We start from the raw sequence: 27587 nt of genomic DNA on the forward strand, positions 1-27587 counted from the left end.
AACATCAACCAAAAAACTAAATCAACAATTTTGCCCCTCAAAAACCAAGCCTACAAGTCACATGATGTCCATTTTCGCTTGTTTTGACAACCAAATTATACAGAGTGACACAAAGCATGCATTTTTGTTAGTTCAGCGACATTTTCAACTAAGGAAATAGTTTAATGGCCTAGACCAGCACAAGTGTACAGTTTAGTGACTTTTAGCGCAATTTGCTCTTTTAAATATGAACATGCCCAAAGAAATTAAGAAATAATTTTAATATAGGAAAAAGATAAACTTATTATTAGGAATTGAGAAAATCCTTACTCAAGTAGGAAAAATCCCTACTTTTTATTAGATCAAACCCATATAAAATCAATTAAGATTGTAGACAAAGAACTTTAAAAGAAAATATAAAATAATAGATAGCTAATAAAACATTAGTACATAAATCTGATAAAAATTTTCTCTTAATCTCTTCACCTAGTCGTATCTCTCATCATGACTTGAAACAAAATTTAATAACATCCCTAGGAAAAAGTTCAATTAGTACCCATGACTAGCTCTTATGAAAGAATTATAGAAAACCTCACATATATTTTGTAGAATATTCCAAATTACTATAAGCTACTATTAGATGTAGTATTTTTTTTTCGACAGCCGGCAATAGTTTGCTCTACACTTATTCTTATTCCTTCTCTAACATATTCTAAAGGAGGCATAACTGAACCTATGGGAGGGACAAATAGGGACCGAACCGCTATTGGACCAAACGAATGCACTACACACCCGTCTGGATTTTTAAGAGAGCCACATAATGTGACAATTGATGGTAACAGGCCTCAAGTGACCACCAGCCCAAAGGCTAGTGGTTTACTATTGGATGCTGTAGAATAGCCTAGTCTTGTACATAAGAGGCCTAGACTAGTGTAGAACTAGAACATCTAGAGGTCAAGCATTGTAACCTTAGATTGTAGAATTCTCTTGCTCTCTTGGGTTTGCCTATATATAGGCCAAGTCCTTGAGAGTGCTACTCTCTGAGATGTTTGGATAAAGGCTGAACTAAATCATTTCTCTTGCCTAAGTCCTTGAGAGCGCTAGTGCCAGATGGGCTAATGTGTTATGAAATAGCCATTCCGTGATACTAGGATAGAGTTTCCCTCCTACATATGTATTAAAGGACAACAACAATAACAACAATAGTAGTAACAATATGTAACACGGCTTAAATGAAATCAAGTAACAAGGAATTCAGATTTTAGCTGTAAAGAGCACCATTACAACCAAAAGTTAGTAAATGATCAATGATCAACATAGACTTTACAACACAAAACAAGTTCACCTAACAAATAATATAACTAAGCATTCTCCTACAGAACAGCTCAAAAATACATTCAAAATAGGTGCATTTAGTCAATCTGCCACAACCTGAAAAGTTCTATTGATGGATGTTAGGCATCAACTATGCACTCATTCAAAAAATTATGTACATCACAATTAGTACAAGTTCATTTAGTATGCTACTTCTCATGTCCACAGAGAATCCCAAATGCACTCAAAATACTCCTGAATGATTGGTGTTTGCCAAGGATGAAAATTTTCATATTAGGAGCCATCTGTAACACGGAGATGAATCCTCAAGGTGACAGATATCATTACGAGTGCAAGTGGATTAAAATTGGAGGTAATCCCACAAGCATATAGCTATTTGACACGAAAATCATTCCTAAATATTGTCAAATTCTGGGTAAACTTGTCTCGGTTTTTTGAATCCAAGCTTCGATTAACATCAACCATTAATTTGTCAAAGCACAGGGAAAGGCGCTGATGCTGATCTATTGGCTGCAATAAAACCAGAAAAATTGTCATTTTGCACATGGAAATAATGGAGCAACCAAAACAGGCACATTTGCAGAGCATGCAAATTTTAGTAATTGCTCTTTGGGCAAGACAGTTTACTGAATAGATAGATAATTAACAACAGTGAGCTGAAATCAAGTAAACTCTGCATACAATTAAAAGCACTCTACACAAAACTATGGCTAGTGCTTTCGCAGTTGAGAATTATTACATATACTAACTACCAGGGTAGTCAAGTTGTTAAAATCTGTTTGCCATCCTTGTCATTCAAAATTCAGTAAATATTTTCATTTTAGTTTTAAGTAATACTGTAATTTGACCATTACAACAATATTTAGCATTCTTAACTGTACAAGATAGCTGTACTTGTGCTTTGTTTCATTATGAAGACACTTGTAAACCTGTATCCTTCCCAATCATCGACTGATGTATGTTTAGTTTCCTATACATGAAGCATATCTATCAAAGTTGTTGATGATTCATTTTTTATCAGCAGCGTGGAAGCTCAAAAGTTCCAGCCCCTTCGAGTTGGGGTACATATTCTTAATAATCATGTGTTGGTCAGCCGAAGCACTATTCTGCTTACTAGTCAGGTGTCCAAGGAAGAGGAACCCAGAATGGGGGTTATCATCTTCCACGACTATAACTGGACATTCAAAAGTTGCCAGATGCAAAGGATTTTAAGCATTGGCTTGCATGCTAACACGAGAGCAGAACTGAAATATCCTTTTAGTCAAGTATTCTAAACCCACTTTCGCAAACAATAATACCACAATCTCAATAGCTGATTTTCCAAGTTCAACATAATAATCATAACAGGAGAACCATCAACCCCGATAATTAGCCTGGCTGAAATATTCAAATCCCAAAATTAAATTTGAATACAGGTGCCGAAATGGCCACCAAGGAAACTGCTGGAAGAAACGAGAGGCAAATGCTCCAATTCACTTGACCTACCGTTAAGAAGTTTTAACCAATTTACAATTTGGTAAAGAGTTCTAGCTTTTTCTAGAATGTTTAAGCTGCAATTAAGGACTTCAACTCAGAATATATGTTCTACTGCATTATAATTATAGCAGCCAGAAACTAGCATCTAAAACCATGCTAAACCAACGTATTGCTTTATGATTGACAACAAAAAGAAAAAATCAGTAAAAATAGTCAAAGCTAGACTAAGACTTGCCTGTGAAGACAAAATATGAGCTTTCAGATCTGTTAGTATCTGCAAAAAAAATGGTTGCAATCAGTGTCAATTACTTTCTGCAAACAAAGAGAAAATGAACAGCTAATTCATAAAATGAAATTTTTACAACAAATGGCCCAAAAAAACACCATTAGAATAAGACAAAAGGAAAGTCTTAGGCCCAATATATTGTGTCGAGTTGTAAGCAGCAGCAAGAAGTGGTCTACAAAAAAGAGCCAAAGAACAGCTCTGAACATCACCTGCTCATTTACAAGTATCAAGCTTATCATTGGTCTGCTAAGACTCCATTGATTGCCAAGATCCTCGAACAAAACTATCTCAAAGAGGGTCTTGAGTATCTGAACAAAAGCTAATATCAGTACAAGACAGCAGAAAGCATGGAAGAAAGGTAAAGCAACTACTTATATACAAATAATCCCTCTCTTTCAATGTTAATTTAACAAAGTAGAAGGCTTTCCTTGACTGTTGTTGGCAATATATATAATCCAGATATCTCAAACTCTCTGTGTCTCATTGGTAAACGGAGATATTTGCTAATACTTTGCACTACAAGTGTGTGCTCATGGTAGAAAATGCAGGCATTTGTCAGTTTATTTTTTTTAAATGCCTTTCAGATCTGCAAACTAAGATGAAGCAATCATACTGGCACAGACAGTCAATGCAGAATGGTAGAATTATCAGCCTCTGTAATTTGAGGATCAGGACATTACTTTATAAAGCTCACTTTAGTACACAAGAATAATATACTTGGCCTACCTCTGGGAACATAGTGGGACATTCTGAAACATGCCTTGCCAGACTAACTGCAGCTGGTGAAGTGGGTGCTTCACCCATGGTAATGTTGTTGAAATAGTAAGAAGCTAGATTGTCAATTGCTGATGCACACTGGCATTCAAGAACAGAACAGATTTGATAAGAAATAAAAGCAATCACCTACCAGTGTGCCACAAAATTCATCAACGTTAAAGGATCCATTTAAACATGCATCAGCATTTCACCATTAAAAATGGGTAACACTAGTTGTATTAACGACCAGTTGCCTTTCTTTAATATCACTGCTTTCAAAATCAGCAGTCAAACTAAACATTTAGCAGATGAATTTTGTGAATACAAGTTTTTTGACACTTTGACTGTACCATGGGCTTGTTAACATACAACACCTGTTTTACTGACTACGTAAGTATGATGCTCTAAATGGATGCAGATACACCCATTGTGAAACCTCACCAAAATTCTTTGCAGGAAATCAACAGATGGAAAAAAAAAAATTCAGTGTGTAAGAGACGTGTATTGCTCCACGATGGGTTTATAGTATAATACCTGTGAGGATATACCACCATCTAGACCTTTCAGACCAGATTCAAGTGAACCAACTATATGCATGAAAGTGTTTGTATCAAGATTCAACAAGAAAACTATGTGGCTATTGAACAGAACTTCCAAAAATGCATAGTATGCCTTTGTCAGCTGCAAAGAGACAAAGCGAGATTAGAAACTGCTAGTACCACCACAGATGAAAAAAGAAGGTATCGAGGAGACGTTCCTAGAAAATCACTAATATACAGGTCGTGAGCAGACAGCAAGTATTCAGCAATTGTTTATGAATGAAATTCTTTACCAATTAAGTTATATCTTGGTATTTGTTTATGAATCAAATTGTTTACCAATTCAGTTACATTTTGAACAAAGAGTTGGATGATACTTGTGAGTTTGCCTAGGAAAATCTACTACTTTTCTTGGTGATGTTATCAAAACTACTGCTCCCTAATGGATTTTCAGTCAGATAAACATCTACCACTTACTAACAGTCTTATCTCTCAAAACAAATCCTTGATGCTATCTTCAAGGGTTTTTCTACACTTCAAAATCCTTTACAGTTGCATGATGGTTTCTGCTTATCTTAGAAAGCTTAATGTATCTTATTCATGAGCACAGAGGTGATCCAAGAGAAACTAGATGCAAAAGCTCTGTATGCGCGTCTGAAGTTTGCAACAAATTTCCTATCCTTTACCCAAGAGGTATCTATCAGAAGCGGAGATGCATTGCCCACGAAAGAAGAACACTAAAAGATCTTTGGTTCCTAACCAACTTTTCAGGTGGTGAAGCACAAAACAGAAGATTGACTTTTCCTTCTTCGGAAACTCTAATGATCCAGTTTTTGTTTGGTTGAGATCTAGTTTATGGTTCAGTTGAGGATGGAATCAAAATCACATAGCTGAGAAAGGAAATCCAGCACGGGAAATGAGAAATTGTGCTAAAGGAAGCCAACAATTCGATAGACACAGGCAATGCCCATCCGTCCAATTCCCAGGAAAGACACACTTCTTGCATTGCCTCATCACTGGGCATTTATCTACCTTCTGAAAAAAGCAATAATCTGATAAGCATTTTTGAAAAAATATGCCTTTTACTGTTGAAAGGTACATTTTGGTTTTTGCGTGTTCCCTTCAAACCTTTATAAATCTGGCCTTCTCCGGAACACTCTTTTTCTTCCTAAACAGTACGGAACAGACACACAAGTACATTATGTGTTTGAATTATTTTGAAGGACTACTTTGCCATTTGAAGTAAATAAAGACAAAGAAGAATTACATCAGAAGCATAATCAGGAACTCGACCATTAATGCTCAGAGAAGCACAACGTCAGAAAGGCCAATAAGTTGGATCCAGGATTATGGTTGTGATTGAAAGCGAAACTTAGAGGTAGAGTAAGGAGGAGGAAGAAGAAGATCTAGGAATCACATCTTAAAAATCAATCCTTAAGGTATAGTTGCTCACAGTAAGCAAAACAATAGAATCTCAAAACGTTACATTATTCATAAATCCAAAGCTGATCTGATATGTCTTACAGGATGGAAAGACTAAAGACATATTTTACAGACATTCAGAAACTAGTCATACTCCTCCCTATGAGTATTCTTCATTACTTAAAACTGTCCCTAGTAATAGGTGCTTCTCCAAATCCAACTTTTTGGAAAAGGTGACTTCATGATGGCAATGGTCCGCTATTTTCCAGGATTACTGACCACATTTTTATGATTAACTTGATCAGACAATTAAACTAGAGACACAGGATTGTTTAAGCAGATAAAAACACAATCATTCTCTTTACAAAGATTTCTAAGATTGTGGGGCATCCCAAATTTGGGTCATATAATATTAACAGCAACAGAAAATTACCCTCTTTTTAATTAACTACTAAAATGACAATTAGATCTTATGATTTGCAACCCCAGTACTTCAGAGAGTTAACTACTAATATGACAAGTGGATCTAATCTATAAGTTCACCAAAATAACACTATCCTTAACAAGCCGACAAAATTCCATTTAATCACTACTACTCTTGTAGACTGTAGTACGGATGGAAAGCATCTCCAAAAAAGATCTGATACGAATTTACTCATATCCTTTCAATTACTCTTCCTCATTCTCTAATGAATAGCCATACATACCTTCCTGTAAGCCAAAATATCAGCCAAGGGAATTGCCAGTGTCATCTTAAGAGCAATATCGAGTGCATCAGCAAGTGCTCTGTCTCCATAGAGTTCAAAAACTCCAAAGTTCACATAATTTCCAGCAAGAGCTGCCATGTGGTAAAAGCAACAGCAAAAAGTTGGTGCAAAAAAATGGATAAAATAGAGTAATTCCAATGGAATCTGTTGATTTTAACAAATATTTACTTTACTACATATCCTAGACTCAGTGAAATGCGATGGCCTAAACATGTATAGCCTATCCTACAGAACTACTACTACTAAAAAAACATACTAGTTCTACGAAAAAGAAAAAGTAACAAGGACAAACAACACTAGCCTCCTTTTACATTTCCATAAAGATAAAGGCATACCCCCTCAGAAAAAAAAATAGCTGCCCAACCAACCCTCCTTGAAAGGGCAAAGTTGCAAAGCCAGAACCCCACAATAGCAGAGCTTCAGGCAGCAGATATGCCCAACAAAGACATCCCTCTATTGCTCAGAATAACATTAGTCTGAACACATTTTTTTATAAACAGGAAGATGAACATCCTTTCGAGCAGTAAACAATTAATAGTAAAGTTAAGGCTGAGCTTTAGTAATTGTATGTGATTTCCACATAGCAGAACCACAAATCAAACTGGTCAGTGAAAATTTTACCGAAGAGGTAAACAAACATATTCCACAAACCAGAAGAGAGCACCTTCTATTGAGAACAAACAAGAAGCGAGATAAAGGATTTTTTTAACGAAGTCGTGTCCTTTTGGAAAGACTGTAAGGTCTTAAAGATAGGTAAAATGAGGTAAAGACTAGAAATAACCATTCCAAATCTCTCTCAAAACATATAGGAGCTCAATGACTCTCCTAAATGGCTTGTAGAACTCCTTGCTTAAGCTTAACTAAACTCTTAAAAAGTATCCAAGGATTCTTACAATTCTTTATCTCACCAACAATAATAGTTTTCCTACATGCATGTAGTAGCTATTTTAGAGGGTCCTCAGAATTAATTTTCTTACCAACCGAACAAGTCATTCTGCAAAAACAAGATCTTACTAGACATAAAAGAGTTTCAAAGGACGAATAAAAATTTTGAAAAACTAGTGTAGTTCCAGAATATTCTGATGTACAAGAAATTGTTTACCTCTTGCAAGGATAGTTAGTGAAATCCATATCCCCTTGTATTTGAAGGCATAAATATCCGCAGGATTTGGAAGAGATAAAACCCTTGAGCCATAAGCAACAAGAAGCTTGCTAACTTCTCTAAAAAGTAATATTCCATTTGGAGAAGAAGAATCAAAAGTCAAGCGTTGAGCTTTGTTTAATACAAACTCAGCCATGAACTTTAACAATGGAGTTGTAACCTGCAGAATTGTGCAATCAAAGTTTGTGCGTGTATAGAATAATGTTCAGAGCTCAGACAAAACATCAAATTGGATCAAACATTAATGAGTACAAATATAGTTCATTGGGATAAGTCAATTGGACAAGCCAAAAGTTAAGAAATAAAGAGAAAAGTTTATGAGACTACATAGAAACGCAAAAGGTCTGGCATATGTTTCAATATGGAGATAAAATGAGCAAACAGAACAAGCACATCATTAACAAGCTCAACTTAAGTTCAAACACCTACCTAAAAGAATCAAAATGAAATGCTTGAGCAATAAATTCAGACAACGAAAACCAAAAGCAAGGACATAGTTTCTTAAGAAAAATTCAACCATGAAATAGTACCTCCGGCGTATCAGCCCAGTGTGAGATGCCCTTTAAAAGAATAGGCATGTGAGCAGGATATATCCAATCAAACAAAAGCCCATAAGTTCTTCGACTGAAAAGCCACCAAAAGGTAAAATGAACAAATTGGCAAGAACTACTTGATACTTTGATTAGACTACCTCAGAAGTAAAATGTACGGACCTATTTGTCGCCATTGCAATGCCTCTAAGATCCCTCATCAACCCAATTAACTTATATTTCACGCCATCTGTTCGGAACATAGCATCAGGTGTGGCACCCAAAGTGACGAAAACCTAAACAGTGTCCAAACATATCAAGCAGAAGATGTCAATGACTTGCAAAAATGATTTAAAAGGAAAACCCTCAATTTAATCTTGCATTGCATATAATTGTACACTATGCATGATCTATGTATTTGCATATCATGCATAAATTGCAACTTAATCTACATGAAAAAAGTATATGGAGGATAGGCAAACACATGACAACACTTAGTATACATACTTGCAGTAGTGAATCCATGGAGGACTTAAATAGCAGAGGACTATCCTCCAAAAATATTAACCAGCCAATCGTATAATAGAAAGTTGTTCTGCTCCGTGAGCTTCTATAGTCTTCAAGAAACGGAAAGTGCTCCTTCTGAAACAAGGGGTAGGAGAGAATATCCGTATAAGCACACAATAGATTTGCAACTTCATGCATAAAAACATAAATAGTCCCAAGGCATTGAGACAGTCTGAAATTCAATTAGTTCAGATGATATAGATTGCATTACAGTGTGATTGGCAATAATAAATTTAACAGTCTCCAATTTCAGCAGCAGCTTTCCAGTCATATAGCTGCAGGGGGAAAAAAAACAATTATTTCATGATAAGACATATCACTAGACTAATTGTAGGAGTTAGAAATACATAAAATCTACAAAGTACTAACTATTCATACTTACCCAGAAGCCAGCTCCAAGAACAAACTTAAAGTGTGATCAACAACTTCATCACTCTACATGCAAAGAGAAATGAGATCAACTTGAACAAGCAGCTTAAAGTAGTAAAAGATAAAAACCATTACCTCTGTATAACACTTGAGGTTCGTTGCAATTTTTCGAATAAAAAAATCCAACAGCAAAAGGTGATCATGAAGTCCAAGAAGTTCAGAGAGTCTGGCATATAACTGCTGCAATATAAAGCAAGAACATGGATTATCAATAAGTCCATCAATATTTTGAAATGAGAATAAGTTGTATTACCTTTGATGAATGCATAGCTTGATCACCCACATAGGACTTTCTGAAAAATTGGAAAAAGGTAAGAACTGCACGATCAAGCCTTTGTTTGCTTGGTTCGCCATATCTCTGCAATGCAACAAGACAATAAAATTGCTATATTTCCTAGCATTTGAAAAGAAACTGCATGTGAGATTTAAAAAATAATAATAGCAAAGAAACTTTTAGTTTACAACACTTGCAGGGGAGAATCACAGATATTCAGTGAAAGCAACAAATTGCAAAAGGAACAAAGGTAGATCAAGAAGCCCACAATGTATCACTCAGATCTTTAATAGTTATATCTATCAAGAGTGTTTTACAACATCAAATGTTATACATACTACAGATAACTACTCAAGCAAAAATCTAGCATAAGCAAGGATATTGACTATTACACAAAAAATGAAGTAAATACTTTGTTAGATATGAGAGGTTTTAGAAGAAATTTTAGCTTTCAATACATTGTCCGTATAAGAAACACACTCCAGAGGTCAGCTCACTGCTCAGTTGGATAAGCAATCAAAGATGCCAAAAAGGACCACAAAGATCATATCGCATGCTTCTATGGTTTTTACAAGCTAGAAGCACACATCATCTCATATGCCAGACAGTGAAACATGAGAACATCATTATGATTCTTCTAACTGCAACTCCATGCCTATATTTCTGTTGTAAGACGTCAAGTTATGATCATCCTTCAGACCATTCTTGGTTTGGAAATTACTAATACTATAAGCTTGAATGTCTTAAAAGCTGAAAAAACGCATGAGAAAGTTTTCTATGGATCTCTAGAGATGCAAAGAGTTTTCCTTTTTGACCATGTCAACATTATCTGTGTATATAAATCTGCAATTTCACAAAGTCACCTAAAACCTTATGGTTGTCCACTGTGTAAATGGGTGATTCTTTTTAGCAGGTATACAAAAACATAATAATATATGCTACTATCAATGGGAAAAAAAATTTGGAAATATCAGAAAGAGCAAAAAACATATAATAACTAAAGGTAAAAGCCAAAGTATCACAGTGTAATATTTCTTAAGAAAAATAGAGGAAAAGGCAGAAAAAATGTGCCTTAGAATTCCATGGAATTATTGGCAATCATTTGTGAAAAATCACAGAGAGCAAAAAATAAATAAATAAATAAATAATAGTATATGAAAGAAATATTCCAGTGCATTATTTCTTTAAGGAAATTAGAGGAAAAAGGACAAAAACCTGTGCCCTAATCCATAGATTTTATTTCGAAATCACTCGAAGTCTGTCAAATTTTCAGTATTTTTAGTTAGTCTCAGAATCCAAGGAAAAGAAGCAGCAAAATCAGAAGTGGAACTTAAAACATAGTGGCTACTTCAAAAGTTGCCACAACAAACAAACAACTTATGCAATTTGTGAAATTTAGTAGAAAGCATTAGTATCAAGTCGCATAATATCATTCGAAGCAGTGAGGCTTTGTCCCCAGTGCATACCTGACTGTGCAACCCAGTATCAGAGACATTAACTAAACGCAATACACGTGCTGAAAGTTCTGCATCAATTACTTCTTGTGAATCCGAGCTGCATAATACTCAGTGATTTAAGTTTAAACATACATAGACAAGACTAAAATGAACCCAAAAACAAAAAAAAAAAGTTTGTCCACCAACAAGCATCACATAGAACGTTTCTTTACCTGCAACCAGAACACTGCTTCACTCTTAAGAGAGCAGCAATTATATGCACTATCCAAGAAAGTTTGGCTTCAATGACTGACAGTTCACCACCATCAGTAGGTTGAAGTTGTGCTCTTTCCTATATAAAGGAAGAAAATCCACAGAAGAGAGGGGATAAATAAGTACATTTTATCGAATACAAGGAACACAAGCAATAGAAAGCACTAATGGAGTCTTCAGCATACCGTATATGTTTGTAGAATTGGTTCCATGATATTAATAAGAAACAAGCTACTGCTTTCATACTGAGATCATGAACACAAATAAATCAGTGACTGTTAGAAGACGAAAAGCTAATAGTATTAGAGCTATGCAATGAGATTCTTTAACAAGGAAAAAAAATACATAGACTTTACCTGAAATCTACAAAGATTTGGAAAGGAATCAAGCTGATCTTGAAGAAGCTCAACATTGTCCAGAGGGTGTTCTGAAAGATCATCTGGTAATCCAGCCTAGAATGACAAAATGAAGCAACCCATCACTTTACTTCCCTTGCATTAACTTTCCCAACTTGTCCAAGCCAAAAAGAGCCATGACGACATTCTACCTGAGTTGCATCCAGCCTTGATGTGATATAACCTTCAGTAATTTTTGGCACAAACTCATCAAGTAAGCTCGGTGCATCCGCCTTCAGATATGGTACAGAACTTACCAATCTGGACCACAGCCCTAGAAGGTAATAAACACTGGTGCTCGCCCACTGCAAGAAAACAGATTCAATAAGATTTTTAAAGTAGAAACTCATGATGACAAGAAACCTGGCTACTTCTAGCTGCTCCTAGTGCTTACAGGAGTCCTATGAGCTAGTGTTACTTTACTCCAAGTTGACAACTGGAAGGAAGATGGGTATATAAGCAGGAAGGAAGGGGAAGGAGAATGGGGAAAATCAAAAAAGAAGAAAGAAACAAATCAAGAATGGGGAAAAGATGACAAGAATTATATACGTGGTGTATCCACAGCCAGGTCCAAGGAACATGAAAGAAAGTAAAAAAAAAAAAACACTATTTTAAGATAGAATATCAATTAATATCACAGAAGCAGTTTAAGGCGAGTCCTGTTATTACTAAAATCACATCACATTTCAATCAAGGAAAGCTATAAGTAGATATTATCCAAAAGCAGAATGCAACAGTGTATTTACCTGCCAGGACTGCAAAGATTTTGACGTAAACTCTGCTACCAAACGTATCCATTCACTGTATCCTTCCATATTGACAAGTTCTGACAACTGCGATAAAGCATAATTACGCTTACCAAATCAAAGAAATTATACTCAAATTCATACACGACTCGACCAAAAAGTACATGCAAGTTATGTCAGCACCAAAGTTTCAGGCAAGGTACAAGTATCCAGGTTCAAATTTAGTCCTTAAAAAAAATGTTGCTATTAGAGAACAACAAAAACGAGACTTGGTGTACCCAGTATTGAAACAAGGACCAGTAGACTACCTATTGAAAGAATGAGTCTGGGCCTCTAAGCTTTGATTTAATCCCAAGCCAATGTCTAAATGTTTGTTGGACATTTTAGAAGTTAATTAAACACATCCATGAGTTCATCTTTGGTCTTCACTAGATTATGGAGAAATTTTAAATCCTAAGCTTTTGGGGGAGTCAACTTTGAGAACTCGGAATTTTCTTTCTCTGACAAAGAACAGACATTGCCAGAATCCATATCTCTTGCTGTTGTCATTCTGGCTTTCAGCTTACTGCTCTCATCCAATGCTCAATTCCTTGAATTAATTTTCTATAATCAAATGCATCACCATTCAGTATCAGAGCAAACTTTGGATCCCAAGAAATTGTCTTGACCATTTACTTGGGAGCAAAAGATACTTTGGAGTTGAGGAATGATCGTCTGTTAGATTTAACCCATAAGAGGTTGCCCAAGCACAAGCCTGGGACTTGCAAAGGAAACAACCTGGCAGGAAGTCATGGGCCAAAAAAAACCAGTAGCTGCACCTTGAAGTTCTACCAGTTCTACCAGAAAGAGACATCACCAAAGACTGATAAAAAGAAGAAACGCATACAAGGGGCAGCAGAGTCTTGAGCAGCCTAAAACAAATCTACGCACAGCTTAGCAAATCAATTTAAGAGAAACAACCAGATTTATGAGAAGGGTTCAAAGATTGGAAGTTTCTCATTATTATGAAAGGGCAATTATAAGCCAACGCGATTGGATATTATCTGAATGTAGATTTGGTAGAAAAATGGAAATAGATTTTTCACAAAAGAGTCTATTCATGGTGCAGGATAAGTACTGAAGTCTAAAGCATGTGTATGAACTTAATAAAGATTCCCACTTAGAACACATCAAGGAGAAAAAGACAGGATGTTCTTTTTGCTCTCCCCTTCAATACAAGTAGAACTCGTTTGACAAATGCCAACCACTGCAGAAAGAATAACACAAATGATTGTACCAGTATGTTAACATAACTACTTGGACTTGAGCAAATGACTTATTCATGTTACTTTAGGCACTGAAACAGGAAAATCGGGAACATTGCTTTAGCTTGAGGAGTGCAGAAAAGGTTAAACCGAGATCGTATTTGATAAGAGAGTTTGCAGCACTCCTAGCACTGTTTAAGATAGTTCACATAATGCAAAGTTCATGCTAATGCAGCAAGTAATCACACAGTGAAGGGTGATAACTCTAAAGAATTTTCAACAAACGTGATGCAACAAATAAGACTACCCAGAGATTTTTTACCTAAGGAACCCAAATGACCACTTCTGCAATTCCCTCACTAAAGGGAGGGAACTTGTGGTGCATTTCCAAAAGTTAAGACCATGGCAAAGAAAAAGAAGATGGAAATAATTCTATAAATAACAAATTGAAGATGGAGAGGAAAGAAAACTTGAACCTCTAGTTATTGATTTAATAGGATCTAGTTAAGCCAGGAAATCCCAACTCAGCCAAGAAGAAGGACAAAATACAATTATATTGCATACCAGAAAAAAGGAACACACACTCACAATTAAAAGGGGTATCATGGGGATCTTATCTCAGCTGAAATGGTAAAGGAACTGAAATTCCATTAGACATCAGAAAGACAAGGAAAAAGTACCTGATAATTAATTCTGAAACGTCCAAGTAGGCGGCAAAACTCATGGTAGTTATCATGATCACCCAGACCTGAATACCAGTCAATCAAATTATACAATTAGCAGATGTATAAAAGGAATAAGAGGCATAATAAGGACAAAATGCTGAAGTAAGATTTCATAGGCAACAGCGGGCAATTTAGTTTTAATAGTCAAATACAAGACTTGCTAGCACCATGACAGGGGCATGACTCATAGCTGACCTGCCATCTGAAGGCAACAAGAAGCTTTTCCATACTAGATTAAGATATATTTCAATCCTTCCCAAGGATAAAATTTGACCTACAACTATATTTGAGCTACTATAAAGCGTAGCAAGGACATTTGTACAATACAACTTTTTCATCATTAAATGTAGAGTAAGATGTCCACCCTCCACCAATGATCAAATCAAAAGGAATTTCTCAAGTGCAGCTCCGAAAGTCCCATGCTGTTAACACCAAAGAAAAACAAAGTAGCAATAGCTATAGAGCTAATAACTTAAGATGAAAGGTTTGTCAAAAAGAGATGGGCTAATTGAGTGTCACAATAGCAGAAATCTGCAAACTGACAATGCGCAGAAGAATATCTTCCTCCAAAACTTAGTGGCAGAGCAAACAGAATAAATAACTCTCTCTTTGGGATGACTTTTTCTTATAGAACAGGGGAAAGGGGATAATTGATACCTTTAGTATCCAAGCCAATAGTTATACCAGCTTAGTGAAATGGCTCGACTAACTGAAATAACTCAAGAAAACTCTCCTGATCCCAGATAATTCATGCAGTTGCTTGAAACATCTTTTCCAGCACATGTTAACACAAATCAGCCTTCGGTACTTAGTTTAACAGGCCAGAATTACTAGTATTATCACCAAATGTTTCAACATGATTGAGCTCACACAAGCATGTCAAAGATAGCATAGGCACAAGTATAATTCTTGCACCAGTTACAAAACTGGAGAGAGATAACATAAATGAACAAATAAAGTTTAATTCACCGAAGGTAGGTTCATCAAATTTCATCTATTGTTGTGGATCAAGAATCAGTAGGATGGGTTATGGGATGATACTAGCGATAAGTACGACATCAATGATACAGAGCGGAAGTTTATGAATGGATGGATTGTGAGAGCAACTATGAATGATTTATTCAAAATTTTCAAGTGCATTAAGAAACTGTACCAGAAAATACAACACAAGTGAACAAACAATTACTCAAGCAATATAGTGAAAGTATCACAAAGCATCCAGATTCATAGATGCGTGAAAGCAAAACAGCAAACTAGTCATGCAGTATGAAAGTCCAATTAGCTCCTACACCTGTCCCTGATCGTAGAATTTCTTTTGTTCCTGTCATCAGATGTGCCAAGTACTTGGAACGAGTCACATCAGTTGTAAACAAAGAGCGCCTGACAGATGCCAATCGCACTAAGCACTCCAGAGCCTAAAAATAAAATAATGAAACCAAATAGAAGTTAAGATAAGGTACTAGACATAGAGAATACATGTGACAAGCGGTGTTCTATACGAGGCATAAAAAACTAATAATGTATAATTCAAAAGGTTCAACTGATCACCCAACATAAGAAGAAGCTGGCACAGGAATAACCAGGACAATTTACCAACTACATAATAACATACATGCTAAAATGGAAGTGTGCTACAGGTGTCTGTGTGTAGATTCTACAGGATTCTACAGGTCTATTTGTGTGTGAGTGAGAAAGAGGGAGAGAGACAGACAGATGGTCAGATAAACAGGGAGAGAAACCATCACACACAGAGTAGTTGGGAGAAAATTTGTAATCCATACATCAGAAAGGAATATCAGAGCAGAAGATTGATGTGGCCCAGTGAATCTACCATCCAACTGTATAAAGTATTAACTTTATTTGATGTAAAATCACTTTTCATCTTTTTTCTGAATGCCCTAATAAGACATGTATTTCCTATCTCCACTCAATCTTTCAATTTATTAGGATGTAGCGAACAAATTAACAAATATATCAGTTTTATTGAACCGAGGTTAAATTATATTGCTAATGTCCTTTTATACAACTCTTCCATCTATGCATCCCATAACTAGGGAATTTCTTAAGGACAGCACTGTTTTTGTAGAAGTAATAATATCAGAGGAATCACTACTGCATGGCATAGTGGGGGAGGTCATAAGTAAGAAAGAATTAAAAAAATTTAAACAAATTTGCACAATGTAGAAGCTAAAAGATAGCCCCTAACAGCTAAAAATGGATATCTTGAGCAAACTGCAATAATCAATTCATTAAGCACACATATGTAGTGTGTTATGAAATTAGTAGTACATTGTAACATCCTTTCTTGATTACTGTTCTATAAAAAATGACACAAGTTTGACACATAAAATGAAAGAATTTTGACACACACACACGAACTGCAAAACATGTTACTTTCCTAGAAGCTAGAAAAGGGTACCATAAGCAACTGCAATAATCAGATTTAATAACAGACATAAAGAGCGTATCAAAATTAGTAGTACGTTATAATATCCTTTCTTAACTACAGTTCTATTAAAATGATACAAGTTTCACACGCACGCGCACAGAGAGAGAGAGAGAGAGAGCCTGCAAAGCATGTTACTGCAAGTGCAATGCCCAGAAGGAAGACTTAAATTGTTCAGATATGTTACTTAATGCAACAGAAGGGAATTTAACACTCTAATACTTCTCAAAATGAAAAAAAGGAAAATTTAGAAAGTGAAGAACCCTATCCACCTACAAATTTATCCTCAACAACAATATGATGGACCTACACATCAGAAAAACCAGATGGAATTTTCTAAATTTTTGTCCTAGCAGTAATGGCACAACCATAATCCGCACAGTCTGTACTTTTCATTCACATTGACTTGTTCTGAATTTCTATTAAAGCTGCTAATTTATTACGTTTAAAAATGTGTCACAAAGGGAGAATATGAGAAGCAGAGAATACAAGCCAAAGGAGGAAAGGAAAAAAAAAGAAAAAAGAAAAAACTCTTACTATGGTCCGAATCACGAAATTTGGTGTTGCAACAGAATTCAATAGTAATTCAAATGAAAATTTCAAATCTAATACACTTTGGACTCAAAAGCAAATGACAATAAAAATCAGATACTTGATGAACATTGAAACAATCTGCTTATGATCTAAAGTCAAATATACATGCGTACACATATAAAACAGACCTCTTTCGAGATAGGTGGCTTTGCAATTGTATAATAATCAAAAAATATCTGCACAGTTGAAAAGTCCTCTAACACTGGCTTCCAAGATAGTGGAATCTGCAGAGTCAGGAGTTCAATTAGCGATAAATGAAACTCATTCACGACAGCCATATTAAGCCTTGAGAAAAAGGCAAAACCATCATAAATTTTTATAAGAACAGCACAACTGCAAGTTGTTTCACGTATCAAAGATTCAATATCCTAAGTTTACTACAAGTAAACTAGATAGGGCCAAGGTTTACCATCAATCTGGATTATTAAAGACTAAATGCAATGATTCATACCTGAACAGTACCAAACTCATCAGCACTTTCATCAACCGATGTCCCAACAAAATCAAAAGACAGGCATTTCAGTGAAAGCGAAAGTGCCAGCTCTTGCAAGCGGCTGATGACTACATGCAGAACATAAAAAGTAGGAAATCAATAACAATCAACACAGGCACATGTTAAGAATTTGCGTCCAATACATACAAATGAGAATTTCAGAGCAAAATCCAGCTAATTACCATCACTCTTTAGCTGATGCAATGACGTTATTGATATGTGAAAAATTTGGAACAGAGACAGATCCCTAAAGGAGCAGGCTACTCTTCGATGATGTGTTGAGGGCAATCCTGGATTTGGCTGGTAGTTTTTACAATAGACACCAATCACTATCATGGATAAAATGCTTGACAAAGAGAAAAGTAAGAAGCACAGGCACATGCAGACATGCCACGATTTATGATCTAATCACCTTAAATAACAAACACAGAAAACACAATCAAGTGAATAAAAATAGAAACTAATGACAGATCAATATCCTACATAATGAATCTTGGCTGAGCTCATAACAAAAACCCGATGAGAAATGGCCACTTACTGGAAATCTAAGTTAAAACCAATTTATATTAGGTATACATGTTTTTTATTACTCCCCAATTTGACCATATTTTGTCTGGCTGAAAAAGTAAATGATACCATCTTTGTCGTCCATGTCTTGTTATCAAACTACTCGTATCTAGTGCTATGGGATAAGCAAAAGCAGCAACCAAGGGGTTTGAACTTTCCCAGATGGAAAACTGAAGCATGATGGTCATGAGTTGTCCCAAGTTATAGTTAAATCTTAGCCACACGAGGGTATCTAAAAGGAAAAACCACTAGTTTCTCCAGTGCAGTCAATGGCTTTCAAAAAATTGGCCCAATGGTAAGCAGAACAGACACACACTGTTGGCGGGTACAGGTGGGCAATTAGGGCACCCAAAATATGCTGACAGGGAACATCCACAGTGCCCTGTCTTCCTCAAGATCTCAGTAGAACATTCCAATTTTCTTACAAGTTTGGGAAAGTTACTTTTTTTTCCTCTTATGATTATATTCCAGAAAGAGAGAATGTATTGTACATTCTCAAATTTTTATATGATTTTGAAGTTTAGCAGCTCGTTGGGTCAATAACTACAAGTTAGAGAATCCAATTTTTACCAAAGAAATTGATTTGTAGTTCTGCCTATTTTGGTAGATATAATTACGTGATAGCCCCAATCAGGAACAGAATTGTTTGCTTATTGTTTTTAATTAGTCTCTAATCATTAACAAAATAAACAACCTTCTATACATACTTTGGCATGTCATCAATGCTAAGTTTACTCAAGTATAGAACTAATCCATGCAGATGTATTGTCCATTTATTACAATGGATATATGAACTATGAGGCTAAATAGGCAATGTATTGCATGCAGTTACCAGTACTTCATAAGGTTTTCCATTTCCCAAAAGTCACTGCTTTAATTATTTGAAATTACAATAATCTCAAAATTTTTCTATGATGAGGATAGCTTATTACAGTTCAACCACAAATTATTTGAAACTAGGATGGAAAGAGCCTAGAATTATCAAAAAAACTCAAGGACAGGTTAGTGAAACCGGTTTTTATCACTCTAAGAAGTTGAAAAATCAAACAAAATGTTGACCTTTAAAAAGTCAGTAGAGGAGTTGGCCTTGCCATTTCATGAAGAGATATCTGTAAGTGCCAGACCCCAAAATGTCTGCTTGCAATTAACGTCTAAACTAATAGTGAACATTAATATGGCACCATATCACAGAATGAAATTACCAGCTCCACTAAACAGCTCCCCATATTTAACTTGTATAATACTTCTTTAAAATTGTTTATTATTAATATTGTTATTAGCTGAATCCATGATTGGCACAAAACAGCCTGAATAAGGGTTCAATGTAAAAACAACACACGCCATCAGGCAGTAGAACAAAACTGGTTGCAATATCTAGGCTTGAACTAGAGCTGGGTAATATTTAACTGGTTGGTTTTAGTTACTCAGGTATGACAGAAAGATCAAACTAATATAAAGCAGGAAAACACAAAATAAAATTAAAAAAAAGGAACCACAACTCAGGCTTACCTTATTTTACATATTCAAAAAGAAAAATAACATTAACATTGTCTTTAGAGAGAGAGAGAGAGAGAGAGAGAGAGAGAGCACTTCACTGGTATACACAATGCCTAGAATTTTTGCAGCATCTTACCAGAAGCAGAAACTAAATATTGTAAATATAAATGGTTTAGAAACATCATCATTAAGGAGGAAAAAAATGAGGGCGTCACTGGTACAAACAATGCCTAGAATTTTCGCAGCATTTAGTCTTTTACTAGAGCTGGGTAATATTTAACACAAAAAAAAGAACCACAACTCCGGTTTACCTTATTTTACATATTCATGCAAAAAAAGAATATCAATGATATCGTCTTTGGGGGGTGGGGGGAAAAAATAGCGCTTCACTGGTATATACAATGCCTACAATTTTTGCAGCATCTTACAAGAAGCACACGCTAAATGCTGTAAATATAAAGAGTACGGAAATATCATCATTTTTTTCCTTTTGTTTTGGTTTTTTTGGTTCTTTTTTGTGGGGGGGCACCTTATGAGAAGCGCAGTTTACTTCAAGTTCCCAAGACCTCCATGAAAGCCATTACCAAGAAAAGAGGAAAATAAGGTAATTGATAGCACATAAAACACAGGAAGTGGATAATACAAAGCACAGAAGTTCATTTGTTTCAACTTTTGTCTACATAGCTAAGGAAAGCAAAACAACACAATGTGCAGAAACAAAGCAATTTGATGTAACGTGGGCTTTCGATCACGCTTATAAAGCTACTAAAAAATATATTTGTTCTATATGGGGGCCACATTTTTGCTGGTAGTGTGATACTAACACCCTGAATAACCATACCAAGTATCATCATAACAGCTAGTACAGTTTATAGCTCCACTCTCAGCCCTCATTTCTCATTCTACTTGTTTTCTCCATGGCCTTGTCTTCCCTCCACCTCTTTACTTTCTTTTTCTCAACAACTCTGCTTTCCCCTACTCGTTCCCTGCTCTTTACAAATTTATCCATTCCCTTTCTGATTATCAAACCACTTCATGAGCAGTTATGCATGTCAATATTGCTGACAAGTTGCAACCAAATGATTCTATCACTGGACTTCAACAGTAAATGTAAAATGTTGACCAAATAAAAGGTTAGTTTACAGAAGTAAATATTCCAACTTATTGCACAAATTATAGCATAATTATTTAATATTAAAAAATAAATAAAACCATATATAACCTCATGCTTCACTTCAGTTAAGTGCAAAAGACCCTAAAGGCCTTTGTGCTTCAAAGTGCTCAGTATTTCCAACTCTACAGCCAGGATGAGGAAATAAAGGGCTCCTAAAAAATTAGTGGTCACAATAAAGAAACGGCTTAGAAACAGAGGAAAGAAATGTCCAAAACAAATGCCTGAATCCCACAACGCTGCCACAGTACAGCAACTGTGCAACAAATAAATCTGTACCCTGTGTTTTCATTGGCCAAATACATCCATCCTCCTTGTAAGAAAAGCTTTAACAGATAAACTTGGCAGCTATGCTTAAGAAACCAACCAGCATAAATAAACCTCAAACCACAAAAGAACACGAGCAGATGCCTCAGATCTTATAACAATTAACTCTAAGTGGAAATATATGCAATGATATTCATAGTAACCAAACGGCCCAAAGCACACTAGAGTACAGGGGCCATCTGGTTAAGCACAAAATGCAAAAGCAAAGTATGTATCTCTTTCATAGAGCACACTATTTATATATCGTGTATGATTCTTCTGTTAGCCATAAAGCTCAAAACTATGCTAACAAAAATATATACAAACTTCCTGAATAACAAAACTTGCATAACAAAAATTAAGTTCTAGCGCAGAACATAGCAAATGAGGGGGATCCAAGACACAAAATGTAAATCAACATGCCATGAAGAAAACGCATACTTAGTTAGAGATACAGATAAAACTACCAAACAAATAGTGCACCTTCAAGGTTCAAGCATTTAGACAATTAATGATTTTTTTTTTTTTTTTTTTTGCACAGCAATATCTCTGATCACACTAAAGACACAAGAAAGCAACTATTTTTTAATATTTAGTAATACATATAAAAAACACATATTTACAGCATTAGCATCAGAAAGTGACTTAGAAAAACCGAACTGGTATAAATAGTCCATGCCCAGGATGAATCTAAAAAGAAAAAGGCAAAAAAAAAAAAAGAAATGACACTAACCTGATTCATCTCACAGACAAGCTGGTTCAATATCTTTAATCCAATAGCATAATGTTCTGGTGTTGCCTGATGAAACATCAACCATCTCAGCACTGAATTTTAGAAATAGGTTTTCAATTGCAACAGCCAAGATAGATATCTAGAGTTCAATAATCTAAAAGACCAACAAGTAGACGCATCTGTATGTGAAACAAGATATGAAGATAATTCTAAAATATGCTATGAAAATTAACCCACTTACTAAACTTCAAACGAATTAAGCTGAAATGATACCTAAGACTATCTAGGGCTCATATAAGTTGCGGATTACAAGGCAGGCAATTTGATCATCTAAAATTGCATACCAACATCCTCTCAGATATGGTAACATTTATCTTTTAAACAAAGCATCAAGCATAAGATAGTGTAGCTTGCACCATACATATCCAGTATTATCATTGCAGAAAACAAATAGAATCTAACTTGGTCTGGCAGCTGTAATATGTGCTATTACATGAGTTCAAATAGAAAACAAGCTAATAAATGGTAAATTACATGTCCTTCTATGCCAAAATGACACTAGCAACTGTAACCAAAATGATGGTTAAGCACACAAGTTTCAGCAAAGGCCTACATGTGAAGAAGACGATAGAAACTTCAACAAACCAGAAATTATCTATTTATTTACAATTGCTCTTCTAATTACTAAAGTTAGTTATTTAGTTGGTTATCAGATACCTCTAGAAAGATTACTTAAGCTTTTCAAAATTACATCTCTGAATTGTGATAGCATTCACCAACCATATCCTATATTGACCCTTAGGACCTTTTATTGCTTCACATTTTCTCATTCTTAACCCAGATAAATTTTGGTAATTGAAATGACACAAACACTTACGATTCACATTTTAGTAAATTCATATGCTGGTATACTGAGAGTATATTAACTTCTATATTTACAGTTATGTAATCATAGGCCTATAAATAGAATTTCAATAAAAGCAGCAGAGCTCTCAAATAAAAACTTTAGAAACTAATCACTTCTGAAATATTCACATCCAGAGTCCTTGATTCAGCACAGTGGACATCCATATATTACATCCTTGATCTGGCATTTCAGCCACCAGGGTGGCAAATTTCATCAAAAATAAATTTGAGGTACTTCTTGCCACCCGGATCTGCACCAATAATCATATCGAGGACCTTCTCTAGTAGCCATGCCCCAGCAAACAACTTTCAATACCATTTCAACCTAATTCAACATGTTTTTCTTTGTAATCCTTGTGAAACCTGTTGGACTGCAAAGTATTTTAACTCCCCTATGCCAATGAACCCTCAGATGAATGGAAGTCTCTACTTTCAAAAAGCATCTTTCACTTCACCAAAGGTGATCGTATGAAAAAGATTCTTTAACAAATACTACTGAAGCAGCCAATTCAGTGAAAAGTTATACCCAGTGATAGTACAAAAAATACTTTACCTTTAAAAGGAAGCAACTGAGATCAGTCAAATACAAGGACCTTCAATCTCTAAAAGAGAACCAATAGAAGAATGTTACCTGACTCAAAAAGCTAATAGATTCCTTGACCACATCTCTAAATTTGTCATCATCAAACCACCCGAATTTGGTAATACGACATAAAAGCTGTATTAGAGATCCAACCACAAAGGACTGCAACTCGGGCCCTCTGTTTGCCAGATAGTTTACAAGGTAGTTTCCTTCAAAGAGATTAAATAGTTATCAATTTCATACATCAGAAGAGCAAAAATCTACAAGAGCAATAATATTTATGTCAAATTTGAAGTAACCCAAGAAAAAAAGCATAAAAAATCGGGTAGTAGCATCTGTTCGTGTCAGAAGTCACCCATCCATGTTTAACATGGAAACATAAGAATTGATAGACCAGGCCCATATACAGTTTACAAAAGAAAAAAATAAAATAAAATAAAAGACAGGCCCTGAAAGAGACAACATGCTTAAAACAAGGTATTACGGATATCAAGGCGGAGCTGCAATGAGAGACTATGCTCAGTGACTTGTTTCAACAAGCTTGAACTAGCCAGCATCAGTGCATAAGGAGTCAATGCATTGTCCAAAATAAACTGGCATTGGGGTATGTAGTCAGCATTCACAGAAAAGCATTTCAGGGTGTTCTCTGCATGTGCTCGTTCTGCTGAATCCTGAGAGTTGTAAAGCCTTTCACACAACACCTCTAACTGGGCCAAGCTCTCCATCATAAAAACAACCAAATGCCTTCAAGAGATTTCAGCTAACCAAGTAGTTGCACTTATCCAATCCAATCGAATCCAACTCTACAAAATTCCCCAGAACATCCTGTCACATTGTTTACAAAAAGAACCAGCATTGTTTGCGCATATCAATAAACTAGGAGGCACAACTTACACAATAGTTGTACATAAAATCCCAACAAACAGGTAAAATGCCGCATGTGTTCGTATAAAAATGCATACTCAGTAGAAGATATAAATATGCATACATTCATTACATGCATGTATTTATTGATATTTAGACAGGGTATTGGGCAAAACGGAAAATTGCACCATCTTGACACAAAAATGTTTGCATCTTACCAACTAAAGTGTGCCGAAAGCAACTAATAGAACAAGAACAGGACCATGTTCAAGATAACTGTTAAACTTGTTCGACACCATAAGCTATTCCCCACCCACCACAAGTGCTGCGGGAAAAGCAAAGGTTGCAGCATCAATGTTGTGCACTATGCACTAAGTATTATGTCTCGGCTCAATGGCCAAAAAAAAAACAATTGCCCAAAGGAAAAAGAGAAATTACTGCCATAGTTGGAAGATGGTAAAATACATAAAATAACCACAAAATCAAAGTACATTAACATTCATCCAATGAATTCCTCAGTCTTCAACTGTTCTCTGTTACAATAAAATTTCTCAAACGAAGAAAAAAACTATAATAAAAAAAAAAGAAGGTACATTTATTGGTATATACATAAGAGCTCCATCCACATAAAAATCCAAACACCCTGCTCAGCTATTGGCCCCCCTTGAACATAATCCTGATTGACCAAAACAGAAAGAAAAAATGTGAAATGAGATCTCATGAATTTCTAATTTTTACTCCGAATCACGAAAATTGAAAAACGAACAAATCAAAGCAACTTTAATAATCAAAAACATGACCGAAATCGCAAAAAATTACCATCAATAGCAAAAAAAAAATTAAAAGAAAAGGGAAATCCAGTACGGATTACCAAAGAATAAGGACTAAGGAGCGATCAAGGTTTTGGAATCCAGAGGTGATTTCTAGGGCAGCAAATTACAGAGATATAAATTCGGATTTTTTATTTTATTTTATTATGATTGATTCTTCTGAGTTGAAAGAACAAGGAAGCGAGAGAAGAGGCAGAGACTGCAGAAGAAGGAAGAAACGTGCGGATGTATGTGTATATATGCATAGCTGTTTTTTTAATAACGTATACGTATACGTAGTGCGTACGTGGAACTCTGATGGTGCAGAAATGTTTGTGATGGGAATTCGTGTGAGACTGATTATGGACCATCGATCAAGTAAGAAAAGATCTAAGCCGTTTGATAAATTCATCGTCCAAGCCGTTCGATACATTTATTGGATGTCACAAAACCGTTTTCTTCCCTCCGAAAGATGGATATCAAAGAACTTGGATTAATAAGTTTTGCTAGCCATGAGCTCGTGCAACACATGAATTTCTTTTTTTTTTTTTTTTTGCCCCAAGTTGTGGCTATTGGGAAATTAATGCAGAAAATACTTTGATATCCTTGTTTGGGTCGTAGTTTTCTGCATAAAAATTTTTGCATTTCATATTTTTCAATCGTCCTTTTATCTTACATATATTAAATCGTTATAATATATTTTTCTATTAAAACTTTTAAAAATAGCAATCCAAACAATTTGGTCTTTTGAAATAGGATGGATTTGATTCAGATTAGGGGTGTAAATGAGTTAAATCAAACTGAACACTTTAAAATTCAACTTTATTTGATTATTTTAATTAATTTGAAATTATATTCAAATTTAGTTCATTTATTTACCAAACCAATCTCGAACAAGTTTTTATTGAGTTGAAATTGAGTAGTTTGATTTTTTTTTGGCATATTAATCTCAAATTTTATGCTAATCATGTGAGAACCCGTAATTTTCATTTTCTAGATTTCTCGTATTTTTATGGCTTGTTTTCTGCATTTTCGTGATTAGAAAAATTTCTAAATAATTTTAAGGAGCAGATATAATTTTTAGATGCTTTTTCTAGTATCGAATGGATTTTGAGAAATTAAGAGCGTATACCGGACGTGGGACCCACTAATGCGAAAAGTTCGGAAAAATTCGACCAATTAGGTTAAGTTTTAGATACTGGAGTTAATTTATCAGGTGTTAAGAGATAAGTAGAGGTTGCAATTTGGATTGATATGAGAGAGACAAGTTAGGTAGGCATGGCCACGGTTCCAGAACCAACGGTTCTGGTTCCAGAACCGCCGGTTCTGGTTCTTCAAAGAGGTAGAACCAGAACCGCACCATATAAGATGGTTCTGGTTCTGGTTCCAGAACCGGCGGTTCTGGTTCTTCAAAAAGGTAGAACCAGAACCGCATAGTTCTGATTTCGATTCCTTATGGTTCTGGTTCTGGTTCTGGTTCCGGTTCCGGTTCCGTATGGTTATATACAATTTTATTTAATTTCTTATCCTTACCAATTTTAATACGAATATAACAATATATTTAAAATTTTAAATAAAATGTAAAAAAATAAATACAAAATAAATATCATATTTTAATTTTATTATTATTCTACAAAGTACGAAATAATAAATAGATAATAGATGAAGAAATTGAGAGTAGTTTAGAGATGGAAGAGAGAAGATTGATTTTGGTGTAGTAGAAAATAAAATTTCAAGTCTTATTTATAGGACAAAATGAAATTAAAAATTTGGAACGTTGTATTGTAACGTTCCAAATTTGTAACGTTGTATTGAAAATTTGGACAAAATTACAACGTTGAATTGTAACGTTGTAAACTTGTAATTCACCCTAACCCCCAATTTGTCAAATTTAGCAGGCAGCCACCTTTCTTGTTTTTTTTCTATCCTTTGCTTTGTTTCTTTCTTCCGTTGAGAGCCTGAGGACCTTTGTGCAAGTCAGGAGGAGCCCCCGAGAGCAAAAATTGAGAGCAAAAATTGTGGTGGCATCATGATGACCTTGGTCATCATGATGCCTCTACTTTTATTATTTTTTATATTAATTATTTTTAAATTTTTTAACGGTTCTGGAACCGGCGGTTCTGGTTCTGGTTCTATTTTTTAGAGAACCAGAACCGGAACCTTTATCCAAGGTTCTACTACGGTTCTGGTTCCACGGTTCTGGTTCCGGTTCTGGTCCGGTTCCAAACGGTTCGGTTCCGGTCCGGTTCCCGGTTCCAAGTGGAACCATGGCCATGC

General features: G+C 35.3%; 1 protein-coding gene across 11 annotated transcripts; it reads right to left on the minus strand.

The window, feature by feature from the left end:
- Positions 1 to 1212: 1212 nt before the first annotated feature.
- Positions 1213 to 25643, minus strand: LOC113717855 (uncharacterized). 11 transcript variants are annotated; one of them, XM_072075995.1, is made up of 31 exons: positions 25373 to 25637; positions 25095 to 25177; positions 24720 to 24826; positions 24122 to 24440; positions 23686 to 23846; positions 22149 to 22214; positions 18057 to 18174; positions 17833 to 17942; positions 17510 to 17605; positions 15633 to 15756; positions 14297 to 14364; positions 12373 to 12459; positions 11779 to 11931; positions 11588 to 11683; positions 11417 to 11476; positions 11192 to 11310; positions 10989 to 11076; positions 9502 to 9606; positions 9324 to 9428; positions 9202 to 9254; positions 9031 to 9094; positions 8760 to 8894; positions 8436 to 8548; positions 8253 to 8346; positions 7663 to 7882; positions 6501 to 6631; positions 4367 to 4513; positions 3803 to 3931; positions 3286 to 3384; positions 3026 to 3064; positions 1213 to 1824 (listed from the first exon to the last, which is right to left on the minus strand). In XM_072075995.1, the coding sequence occupies exons 4-31, from the start codon at positions 24363 to 24365 to the stop codon at positions 1687 to 1689; spliced, it is 3162 nt and encodes a 1053-aa protein (XP_071932096.1). In that variant the 5' UTR covers positions 24366 to 24440; positions 24720 to 24826; positions 25095 to 25177; positions 25373 to 25637; the 3' UTR covers positions 1213 to 1686. The 11 variants fall into 11 exon arrangements, with proteins under 11 accessions (XP_071932096.1, XP_071932103.1, XP_071932097.1 ...); XM_072076002.1 differs by lacking the exon at positions 24720 to 24826 and having other exon boundaries at positions 9324 to 9425; positions 25373 to 25638; XM_072075996.1 differs by lacking the exon at positions 24720 to 24826 and having other exon boundaries at positions 25111 to 25177.
- Between the last annotated feature and the right edge of the window lie 1944 nt (positions 25644 to 27587).

This window comes from Coffea arabica, chromosome 2c (assembly GCF_036785885.1).
Source record: "Coffea arabica cultivar ET-39 chromosome 2c, Coffea Arabica ET-39 HiFi, whole genome shotgun sequence".
NCBI lineage: Eukaryota > Viridiplantae > Streptophyta > Magnoliopsida > Gentianales > Rubiaceae > Coffea > Coffea arabica.

Coding starts and splice junctions, on each gene's coding strand:
- LOC113717855 (XM_072076000.1), bottom strand. CDS start 24,365: ATGATGGAGAGCTTGGCCCAGTTAGAGGTGTTGTGTGAAAGGCTTTAC. Junction 15,757..17,509: donor AGCCACCTATCTCGAAAGAG/GTCTGTTTTATA, acceptor TTTTATTTTTAG/GCTCTGGAGTGCTTAGTGCG. Junction 8,347..8,435: donor ATTGCAATGGCGACAAATAG/GTCCGTACATTT, acceptor GTGGCTTTTCAG/TCGAAGAACTTATGGGCTTT.